Source organism: Phacochoerus africanus, chromosome 5, assembly GCF_016906955.1.
Source record: "Phacochoerus africanus isolate WHEZ1 chromosome 5, ROS_Pafr_v1, whole genome shotgun sequence".
NCBI lineage: Eukaryota > Metazoa > Chordata > Mammalia > Artiodactyla > Suidae > Phacochoerus > Phacochoerus africanus.
In genome coordinates, this window is record NC_062548.1 from 117,772,453 (window position 1) to 117,784,624 (window position 12,172).

General features: G+C 39.3%; 1 protein-coding gene across 19 annotated transcripts in view; it reads left to right on the forward strand.

The window, feature by feature from the left end:
- The window catches only part of DTNB (dystrobrevin beta), a 247,703-nt gene that overhangs the window by 35,310 nt on the left and 200,221 nt on the right, over positions 1-12,172 (forward strand). For all 19 annotated transcript variants that reach the window (XM_047782486.1, XM_047782488.1, XM_047782490.1 and 16 more), the window contains 2 exons: positions 7,472-7,552; positions 11,496-11,709. In XM_047782486.1, coding sequence (XP_047638442.1) covers positions 7,472-7,552; positions 11,496-11,709 — 295 coding nt within the window. The remainder of the gene's footprint in view (positions 1-7,471; positions 7,553-11,495; positions 11,710-12,172) is intronic.

The following is a 12,172-nucleotide window of genomic DNA, read 5'->3' on the forward strand; positions in this document are numbered from 1 at the left end:
AATTTTGACTCTTTCACTGAAGAATTTATTGTTTATCCTTTTTGGTGGGGGGCAGGTAATGGCTGTGCACATGTGCCGTATGCAAGTTCCTGGGCCAGGTATTGAATCTGAGCCACAGCTGTGATCTACGCTGGCAGTGCCAGAACCTTTAACCCACTGCTCTGGACTGGGGATCGAATCCCAAACTCCACAGTGACCCATTCCACTGTAGTTGGATTCTTTTTTTTCTTTTTAGGGCTGCACCTGTGGCACATAGACGTTCCCAGGCTGGGAGTTGAATTGGAGCTGCAGCTTCAGGCCTATACCACAGCCACAGCAGTGCTGGATCTGTGACACAGCTTGTGGCAAAGCTGGATCCTTAACCCACTGAGTGAAGCTAGAGATTGAACCTGCATCCTCATGGATACCATGTTGGGTTCTTAACCCACTAATCCACAAAGGGAGCTCCCTGCAGTTGGATTCTTACCATTGTGCCATGACAGGAACTCCTTCTGTTTAATTTTTTTTTAATGAGTATTGATAAATTTCATTTTTCTTCCATTTTATTTTGTGCTTCAATTTTGTTCTTTCTCTGTTTTTTTTTTTCCTCCATCCATGCATGAGCTTCCTTCCTTCCATTCTACTTTTTCCCTCTACTTTGTTGTGAGTTGTATGTTCTTTTTCTGTTTTTTTTTTTTTGTGCTTATCCTCAAAATTTTAACATCAATTAAAATGAAGTCTAAGTCCTATCAATATTTATAACTTTATGCAAAATAATACAAGACTAGTAGATTGTTTTTGAGAACCTCCTTTATAAAATGTATACTATTTTAATTATCTTTTGAACTCCACAAATCAGTATTTTTATGTAATAAATTTTTGTTTGATCCAGCCTATTTTATTATCAGTTTCTTTGCCATGATTTTTAAAAATTTAAATCTAAATCTTGGTGGAGCTAGTCATGTGTTTCTAGCATTTCCTTTTGTGGGATTTTTTAAGCTTTTTTTCCTAGTTCAACCAATGAGAAAGTCACCCTTCAGTGATCTTGGTTTTATTTGTACCTTCCTCTCTCCTGGGACCTCTGGCTTCATTTCTGGTCCCTAGGGCTTCTAATTGTATTGCCAAGAAAAAAATGAGGAAGTCATTCATGTTCATATTTGTTGCTTATTCAGACTAATTAAAAAAATTTTTTTTTCCTAAATACAAGTGCTTGTACAAGTTTCCAGACAATTCAGAAATGTTACTATACTTAGATTTATTAGATCTATAATCTCTTCTCCCCTTTCTCCTTCCCTCCTCATCTCTCTGGTTCGATTCTTTTTTAGCAAGGTTAATTAGGTGTCCCATTGGTCTGCCAAGCACCTCCACCAAATCCTGTGTCTTCCTGGGACACAGTTTGGAACGCTCTGCCCTACTTGAAGAAGGCTTAAAGCACCAACAGGTTTACACAGGAACAGGGAGCTGGCTTTCCCACTGCTTTTATCATCTCCCTCTGTTAGTGTCCACAGTTAGATAGTTTGTCTAACCTTTTGACTTTACATATTTTGGGGGAAAAGCCAATCAGAGTCCTTTTAATGTCCTAATTTTCAATTATTTATTCATTCAGTAAATATCTAGGTGCCAGTTTTATGACATCCCACTTTGGGGCATATAGTAATGACTAATACAGCAGTAAAATGGTATCTGTCTTCATGGATCTTGGTTTCCTGGAAATGGGGACAAGGAATGATAGGGCAGTAGGAGCCCTGATGGCGGAAGAAGGAGGGGGTATCCAGGAAGGAATCTGGGAGGAAGTGATGTCTGGGCTGAGTCAGCCCAGTGATGTGGAGAAGGAGGGGCTGGGGCAGTCTCACCTAGAGAGGTCCAGAGGCAAAAGGGCTCAGCATGTTTGGGTAATTATGTGTAGTCCAGACTGAGTGGCGTTGGGGGTGAGGTAAAATTTGAGAGGTATGGGAGCCAGACCTTTAAGTTGAGTTGGGTAGTCCTGCATTTCCCAAAACTAGCTTGATTATCAGACTCTCTCCAGGTCTTTGTAAAGAATGATGATTCCAGCTTCCTCCCCTGGAGATCTTGATCAGAGTCTTCAGAAACAGATACTATAAAAACCCTTCCATTTGACTCTGCTTTCCCTGAGGTTTGGTTCTACTGTAGAATATTCATATCCCATTCTCATGAATAAGGAGAGCTGTAATGGGCAAAGAAGGGTTAATCCTTTCTTATCCATTCCCTCTCTTTCTTCTGTACCTCTTGGGTGGCCAGTGTCTCATATTGTCTCCTATCTGTTCAGAAATTTCTCTGGGCTTTCTAACTGGGACCGCAGTTCTGATTATTTAGTAAGGACTCTGTACCATTTCTTGATGAGCCACATCCTTACATTGTCTGACATTAGTATTAAAATGACATTTTACTGTATTTCTTGTAATGAAATATTCTTGAAATGAAGGAAAATGAAGAATAAGCGTTTCTGGAGTTCCCTTCGTGGCTCAGCGGTTAATGAATCTTACTAGCATCCATGAGGACGCAGGTTCGATCCCTGGCCTCGCTCAGTGTAAAGGATCCGTCATTGCCATGAGCTGTGGTGTAGGTCGCAGACATGGCTTGGTTCCTGTGTTGCTGCGGCTGTGGTGTAGGCTGGCAGCTGCAACTCTGATTTGACCCCTAGCCTGGGAACCTCTATATGCCATGGGTGTGGCCCTAAAAAGCAAAAAAAAAAAAAAAGAATAATCATTTCTAGTTCAGAATTGCCAAAGGGATAATGCAGTCATTTCAGTTTCTTCATTGGGGGCTTTTCTGTTTTGTGTGTGTCAGACCACCATATTTTCTGATTGGAAATCAATGTGACATAGGGGAAATATTTAAAAAGTGAAAGCTGTGCTTGAGCAGTGGATGAGGATTCTCATTATGGACATCAGGGAATATGGTTGCTCCAGAAGGAAGGAAACGTATGGGAAGTGTGAGTACCTGATTGGTAGAATGTTGATACTTTAATCAAGTGGGGGGGGGGGGTCTTGATTATATCTTAACTTTTAGACATTATTTTTGGATGTAGATTGCTGTTAGATTTTTAAAAATGATATTATGGCCAAGACTTCTTAGAATTTCTGAACTCTATCATGCTCTCTGCTTTTTTGTCACTGGGTTCAGAGTGATGTATCTTCATAAGGATCACTGGCAAAGGAAATCTGACTGATGCTTGATTCTTGACTAGTTCCTGAAATTTCAGTGTAGAGATTTCTAGCAAATTGGGCTGAAGCACATAGAGTTTCCTGTTTTCCTAAACTAGTTAGCTGTGGACTTGTATGCTCTCTGCTCTGTTTCATTTTTTGTGGTACCAAAGCTGACTCTAACTGCACTGGAGAAAGTGAGTTACACCAGGTTCACTGACTTTTTCTTCACTAGCAAACATGGCCTAAAAAATACCTTGCCATCAGATCAATTAGATTAGCAGTCTTTCTCTTTGGTCGGGGGAGGTTGTGTGTGTGTGTAACCTTCCTTTCCTAGCTCTTCACACTCATTTTCTCACTCAGTGTTTCTCATAAAAATATTTCATAAAAATAAATGTGTAGACATTAAAATTACCCACAGTGATTTACCAACCAGTTATTTATTAAATGCCGTTGGACATTTGTTAGCATTCTTTCTTAAAATCTTTGGTTTGGTCTTTGAATAATTAATATTTAATGGTTCTAATTTATTTATTTATTTTGTCTTTTTGCATTTCTTGGGCTGCTCCCGCAGCATATGGAGGTTCCCAGGCTAGGGGTCCAATCGGAGCTGTAGCTGCCAGCCTACACCAGAGCCCCAGCAACATGGGGTCCGAGCCACGTCTACAACCTATACCACAGCTCACAGCAACTCCAGATCGCAAACCCACTGAGCAAGGGCAGGGAGTGAACCCGCAACCTCATGGTTCCTAGTCGGATTCGTCAACCACTACACCACGACGGGAACTCTTATTTATTTATTTATTTTTTAATGGTTCCAATTTAAAATATTTAGGCTGAGATAGTGATATATTAAGAAATGAGTAAAAGAAAATCAGACAATAAATTCAACAAAAGAAGTGTAAAAATTATACTCTGAGGATAATAAAACATTGCTGTTTTTTTGTCTTTTTAGGGCTGTGCCCATGTCATATGGAAGTTCCCAGGCTAGGGGTCAGATCGGAGCTGCAATTGCTGGCCTACCCCACAGCCACAGCCACACCAGATCCGATCCACATCTGTGACCTATACTGTAGCTCACAGCAGTGTCGGATCCTTAACCCATTGATTGGGGCCAAGATCAACCTGTATCCTCATGCTAGTTGGGTTTGTTACCGCTGAGCCACAATAGGATCTCCTGAAAGACTATAAAACATTGTTGAAAGAAAGAAATTAAGGAAGCCCTAAATAAATGAAAAGATAATTTGTGTTAAAGGATCAGAAGGTTTATCATTAAGATGGCAGTATTCTCTAAATTGACACACAAACTCAAAAGCTGGCTTCTTTGCAGGAATGAATGGACTGTTGCTAAAATTCGTATGAAAATTTAAGGGACCCAGAATAGCCAAAATAATCTCAAAACAGAAAAACAAAGTTGGAAGACTCATACTTCCAAATTTGAGAATGACAAAGCCACAGTAATTCCTATTGTGTGGTATTGGCATAAGGCTAGACATATAATCAATGGATAGAATCGAAAGTTCAGAATTAAACCCATACATCCTTGGTCACTTGATTTTTCACAAGGATGCCAAGACCATTTAATGAAGAAAGAATAGTCTTTTGAACAAATAGTGCTAGGACAAGTGGATATCTGTATGTGAAAGAACGGATTTGAACCCCTGGCTCACACCACTAATGAATTAACTAAAAATATATCATAGACCTAAATGTAAGAGCTAAAACTATGAAACTCTTAGAAGAAGATGTGGGTGTCAATCTCATGAACTTAGATTAGGCAAAGCCTTCCTGGGTATGTCACCAAAAACACAAGTGACAAAAGAACAAATAGATATGTTGGACTTAGAAAAATTAAAAGCTTTTGTCCCCTAGTAGGTGTGGCCAAGAAAGTGAAATGACTACGCACAGAATGAGAGAAAGCATTTGCAAATCATATATCTCATAAAGGACTTGTATCTACAACATGTAAATAACTCTTAAAACTCAATAATGAAAAGACAAGACAACCCATTTAAAAAATGGGCAAAATAGGAGTTCCCATCGTGGCTCAGCGGTTAACAAATCTGATTAGCATCCATGAAGACGCAGGTTCGATCCCTGGCCTTGCTCAGTGGGTTAAGGATCCGGCGTTGCTGTGAGCTGTGGTGTAGGTCATAGACGCAGCTCGTATCCTGTGTTGCTGTGGCTGTGGTGTAGGCAGGCAGCTACAGCTCCAATTCAGTCCCTAGCCTGGGAACCTCCATATGCTGCCTGTGTGGCCCTTTAAAAAAAAAAAAAGAAAAGAAAAGAAAAGAAAAAAATGGGCAAAATATATATCCAACAAGGACCTACTGTATATCACAGGGAACTATACCTAATATTTTATAATAACTGACAAGGGAAAAGAATCTGAAAAAAATAGATATACATGTATGTATAACTGAGTCACTTTTCTGTACACCTGAAATGAATACAACATAAATGAAATGTACTTCAATAAAAAATAAAATTTTAAAACATGAGCAGAATGACTCATAAGGGGAAGAAGTTTCTTTTTGCTATAATGAATATTTTCTAAATTGATTGTGGTGATAGTTGCACAACTAAATTGAATACTTGAAAAGCAAATTATATGTGAGTTATACTTCCATAAAGCCGTTATATTAAAAAAATAGGACTGTATAGTTTTATGTATAAAGGATAGATATTTTGTGAGAATCAGGTGATGGAGGAAATAGTTTTAATTGTGACATCAAGATAAGGTTGACTGAAGTGAGGTCAAGAGAAACCCTTGCTTCACATTTTGGTCAGTAAATATTACTTTCACCAAAAATCCTTCCTTTTTCTTCCTTTACTGTGAAATGAGCAGAAATAAGAGATAACTGTAAATATTGGTAGAAGATAATCTGTGCCAGTTTACTTTCCTTTTATTGAGTCAAAAGTTGCTGCCAGATCTTATAAAGGCAGCATAGATGAAATAAAAAACTCACGTTGGATGCCAAAGTTCCCTGAATTGGCTTTAAAATTCAAGGAGACTTTTACAGCAGATTTTGAAATGAAAACAAAGTTTGATTTATGGTCTTATGCAATTTAGGCTTTGTTCTAGTTACTATGGCTATGTATCACTTATCCCCAAACATTTATTTTGTTTATACCTTTTTGGGGTCTAAAATTAGAAGATCATCCAGAGCTGATGTGTTGACTTCGCTGCATGGTGTCTGAGGCCTCACTCGGGAGGCTGGAAGGCTCAGGGCTGGATCACTTACATGTTTGGCAGTTGCTGCTGTCTTTGAGCTGATGGATTCAGTTCCTCGGGGGATCCGCATCTCTGTGAGGTCTCTCCACGCCAGCTAGTTTGGGCTTCTTCACAGCAGTGGTGTCTAGATTCCCAGGGCAAGCATCCTGAGAGAGTGAGAGCAAGGGCAAATGGTGCCACCTTTTATCGCCTGTCATCGGAAGGCATGCGGTGTCACTTCTGCCACACTGTTCACTGAGGCAGTCACAATGTCCTCAGATGCAAATGGAGGGTAACAATCTTTAGTTCTTGATGGGGAAGGGCTGTGTGCTAGAAGCACATAAAATACAGGCCTGGGGGAGTTCCCGTTGTGGCTCAGCGGGTTAAGAGCCCAACTAGTATCCATGAGGGTGTGCATTCAATCCCTGGCCTCACTCGGTGGGTTAAGGATCTGGCGTTGCTGTGGTGTAGATTGCAGATGCGACTTGGATCTGGTGTTGCTGTGGCTGTGACATAGGCCAGCAGCTGTGGCTCCGTTTCGACCTCTGGCCTGGGAACATCCATATGCCGCAGGTGCGGCACTAAAAAGAAAAAAAAGGACTGGCTTGGAAATACTGTTGTGGCTCCTTTTAAAAACATACAGGTTGTCGCAGATGTGGAAGGGGACCTTAGAGATCAGCTGGTCCCGGGCCCTCCTTTTACAGGGGAGGCCATAGGCTGAGAAGAGGTATGCGATGTGGCCACGGTCATGGTCTATGGTTGGTATCAGACGACCTGGAATTTAGCTTTCCTGACTCTAGGCTGGCATCTTTCCTACAATACCACATTGCTTCACTTTGCTGAGTATATCGTTCATTCACTCAGGTCTTGAGTGGTCCTCCTAGGCTAGCAGACCGTATGGTGTAGGCAGAACTACTGGGATAGTGGTTGGCGTGGGGTGGGCATGCAGAAAGGCTTTCTAACCCTTCCTCCCCACTTTGCGTTTTGACCAAAGAAGACCTACCCTGATATATTGTATATAGACTGTGCCAACCCAATGGCACCAGTCACTCCCCTAGCAGGTAGAAGTGAAATGATAAATCTAGTTGAAGATTTTTTATTTGCCCTTTTTCAGGTGCTCAAAATTTTGATGTCATACGACTATCAACTTACAGAACAGCTTGCAAATTACGATTTGTACAAAAACGATGCAACCGTAAGTCATTTCTACTCATTTCTGTGATTGTTGAATAGAGCTCGATCACGTAGAAGATTGTATACCTTTTAGTCATATTGTAATGTTATTTGAATTATTTTTGTCTTAAGTATTTATCAGAATATGAGCTTCATAATGGAAAGAACTTGATATTTTATTCTGAGTGTCCCTCAAAATATTTAAGGAACTCAGTGTAACCATTTTTTGAGATTGGCATAGTGTTAATTCTTTAAGTGGGAGAATTGATTTCTCCTTGTCCCTGTTTTTAAGGAAAAGTTTTATGTAAAATTAATACAGTTTATCAGCTTCTGGAGGAGAAGAAAAACAGAGTATAATAAAAATTAAATTATTGATTAAACTTAATATAAGCCAGTATATAAAATCTTTCTTAATTTATGTGCAGATGAACTAACTTAGAATTACTGTACTTTCCTCATGTATGTGTGTTGTGTGTAATAATGAAAAACTGTTTTGTGTATGGAAAGAACATTAGCCTTAGAATGCGAAAACCTGTTTTGCTTCTCATTTTGCCATTTATTATAATCATGTGACCTTGAGCAAGTCACTTTAGATCTAAATACTTCTATACTACTTTCAGCTCTACTCAAAAATCCTAGCTTAAAATTCTCTCTGAAGAGTTTACCATGCCATCCTAGACTGAAGTCATATTTCTTCTCTGGTTCCCCAAAGCATTGTTTTTCAAATTAAGGGTTATGACCTATTAATAGTTGCTGAAATCATTTTGGTGGGCTGTAGCCAGAATTTAAAGCATGTAGTAGAGAAAAAAAAAAAAAGAAAAAGAAAAAAGTCAGAGTGTGGCTTATGTGGTAAGGTATTTTGTGAAACATTTTTTAATATATATCTGGATGGGTGTGTGTGTTGATTTAAATATATTTCTGTGGTTTGTGGTTAAAAAGTTTGAAAACCACTGTCCTGGAACCGCTACCATTCTTATAGTTCTCTCCATAATTATTCTTGGAACACGGTAGTCCATGTGTGGCCTGAGCCAGACTAGTGGCTTCAGTAATATCAAGTAAAAGATGTGTGGTTCTAGAAGTTTCATTTTGTCACACATAATTCTTCAATCCACCTGAAATTTTGTGTGGATGTAGAGTTTTTCAGAGTCATATTTCAGTTTTCTCCATATGTATGTTTACTTGACCTTATTTATTGAAAAGAACATCCCTTTTTTTATTACTAAAAAATCTTTTCCTCACATTCATTAGGAGAAATGTACAAGAATGTTCATAGCTGTGTCCATATATGAGAAGGCCTGCTTTTGGACTCTAGTGTTCCACTGGTCTGTTTGTCTATCCTTGTACCAGTGATCACTCTTACAGCTTTATCCTAAGTTCTGGGTGTCAGGTAGAGCAAGTCTTCCTACTTTGTTCTGTTTTTCTTTGTAAGAGTGTCTGGGACATTCTTGGCCTTTTCATTTTTTTATTTTTATTTTTATTTTTGTCTTTTTGCCATTTCTTGGGCTGCTCCTGCAGCATATGGAGGTTCCCAGGCTAGGGGTCCAATCGGAGCTGTAGCTACCGGCCTACACCAGAGCCACAGCAACTCGGGATCTGAGCCACGTCTGCAACCCTCACCACAGCTCACGGCAATGCCGGATCCTCGACCCACTGAGCAAGGCCAGGGATCGGACCTGCAACCTCATGGTTCCTAGGCGGATTCGTTAACCACTGAGCCATGACAGGAACTCCTGTTGGCCTTTTTATATTTATCTTCATACAAATTTTAGAATTTGCTTGTTAATTTCTACTAAAAACAAAACAAAGAACTGTGTGCGTTTTTTTTTTTTTTCATTCTTCATTTCTTAAGTATACCTTACATATAGTAAAATTCATCCATTTTGTTGGGACTTTACTGAATCTGTAGATCAAGTTGGGAAGAATTGATGTATTTTCAATATTGAGATTTCCTCCTGTGAACATGGTATATATCTCTCCAATAATTTAGGTCTTTAATTTCTGCTAATTATATTTATAGATTTTTTGGTAGAGATGTTGCACATCTTTTATTGGATTTATTCCTGTATTCCTAAGTCCCTGATGATTTATGATACTATTATAAATAGTATTTTAAATCATATAGAAATTTATATATAATGACGTTCATAACTTGGTTTGTTTCTAGCAGTCATTGTAGACTCATATTAATTTTAGTTATATTTATGTAGAATCTATATGATTTTCAATGTGTATAATTTTGTCACTTCTGAATAATGACAGTTACGTTTTTTCTGTCCAATACCTGTACTGATGATTACTGCAAATTTATATAGGTAAGGATCTGAAATACAATAGGACTGATGATGGTGGGTATTTCTTATCTCATTCAGAGGAACAGCTTTCAACATTTTACGGTTAAGTAATATGTTTGCTGCAGTTTTTGTTGTAGATACCCTTAATCAGATTAAGGAAGTTCCCTAGTAGCATGTTTCTTCATTTCTAAAGATAGGTTTATTTTAAAAGTTTTCTTTTTGGAGTTGCCGTTGTGGCTCAGTGTGTTAAGAACCCAACTAATATTCATGAGGTTGCAGGTTTGATCCCTGGCCTCACCTAGTGGGTTAAGGACCCGGCGTTGCCACAAGCTGCAGCATAGGTTGCAGATGCGCCTTGGCTCTGGCATTGCTCTGGTTGTGACGCACGCCAGCAGCTGCAGCTCTGATTCGACCCCTAGCCTGGGAACTTCCATATGCCATGGGTGCGGCCGTAAAAAGAAGAAAAGAAAAAAATTTTCATTTGGATAATGACTTCTGACTTAGTTTCATTTTGATCAAAGAGCATGGTTTATATGATTTTAATCCCTTAAAATGTGTTGAGATTAGTTTTATGATTCAGGATGAAGTCATTTTTTATACATGTTCTTTGTGTTCTTGAAAATAAAGCATATTTTCTAATCATTAGGGGTGGAACTTCATATGGCATCCATTATGCCTGTGTTAGTTGTGAAGTTTGTCTGTACTTATTTTGTATGTTTTGCTCTGTCACTTGCTGAGAGAGATGTGTTAGTATCTCTCACAAAGCTTGTCAATTTTTCTCTTTGAGAGTCTGTGAAAGTTTGCATTGTGTGTATGTATATTTTTTTGGTCTTTTTTAGTGTCGCACCCATGGCATTTGGAAGTTCCCAGGCTAGGGGTCAAATGGGAGCTGCAGCTGCCAGCCTACACCACAGGGACAGCAATGCCAGATCTGAGCCTCATCTGTGACCTGCACCACAGCTCCCGGCAACACCAGATCCTTTAACCCACTGAGTGAGGCCAGGGATCGAGCCTGCATCCTCACGGATACTGGTTGGGTTCTTAACCTGCTGAGCCACAGTGGGAACTCCTGGATTGTGTATTTTTGAAGCTATATTGTAGGGGAGGCAAAACTTTGCCCTACCCTCTCAGGGTCTCCAGCTGGGCCTGAGAATTAAATCAATATAAAACAGAGTAACAGGAGAAAAGCATGCAGATTTTTATATGTACATGGGAGTCCCCACAGGAAAGTAAAGATCCAAAGAAGTGGGTTGGCCTGTAAACTAAGTTGAACACGGAGTAGCAGTTGTGGAGAAATAGCTAAAATATATCAAGAGGCTAAAAGTAAGCATTATTTTACTGAAGTCTATGGAGATGTCTCTGAGACTCAATTCACTGTCTTTGGTGATGAGGATGTTTCTTTCCTCTTGGGATAGGAGGGCATTTTTTTTACAAGGGACTTGTATTTCCTGCTTTGGGGAAGAAAAGGGAAAATCAGAGTGCCCTTCCTGGCACCTGCTGTTTTTCAAGTGTCTTTAGCTCAAACTACTCTTTATGCCAAATAGGCGTATCTTGGGGTGACATGTGCTGCTCCCCTTCACTGTGCTGTTAGATGTAAATAAATCTGAAGTTCTTAGATCTTTCTGATGAATTAAAACTTTTCAGTTGTTGACGTTTACTCTCTTTGTGTTCTAGTCCATCTCGTTGATATCTGGAACATGATTGAAGCCTTTCGAGACAATGGCCTTAATACACTGGACCACACCACTGAGATCAGTGTGTCCCGCCTCGAGACTGTCATCTCATCCATCTACTACCAGCTGAACAAGCGCCTTCCTTCCACTCACCAAATCAGCGTGGAACAGTCCATCAGCCTCCTCCTCAACTTCATGATTGCTGCATACGACAGGCTAGTACCTACCTTATTACTCCATTTTAAGAATGCTCATCTCTTAATCATCCTTCTTCTGTACTGCCTTACCAAGAGTTGTCAACTTAGAACCACAGTTAAAAGGAAAATGAATCAGTGTAAGTCCCTTCTAAAGACTGGTTAAATGCCAGAGGGTCTTACTATGTCAGGGAGTGTCACATATTAACCTCTGTAATGTTAGGGACATCCACCATACTTGAGACATATTGTTTGGTAAAATTGTGAGTACCTTAATATAGCTGTTCTCTATCCAGGGATGTACAGCCAAGTTGTACATTTGATTGCGAGGCTTTCTCTTTAACATTTAAACTAACTTTTCTTTATTCTGTAACAGCAGTTGCCCCTGGACTACAGTATCTCTTTTTTCTATTTATGTTTAGGATTCTATTTTATTGTATTTAAATTTTTTTTTTTTTTTAACTTTTTAGGGCCACACTAATGG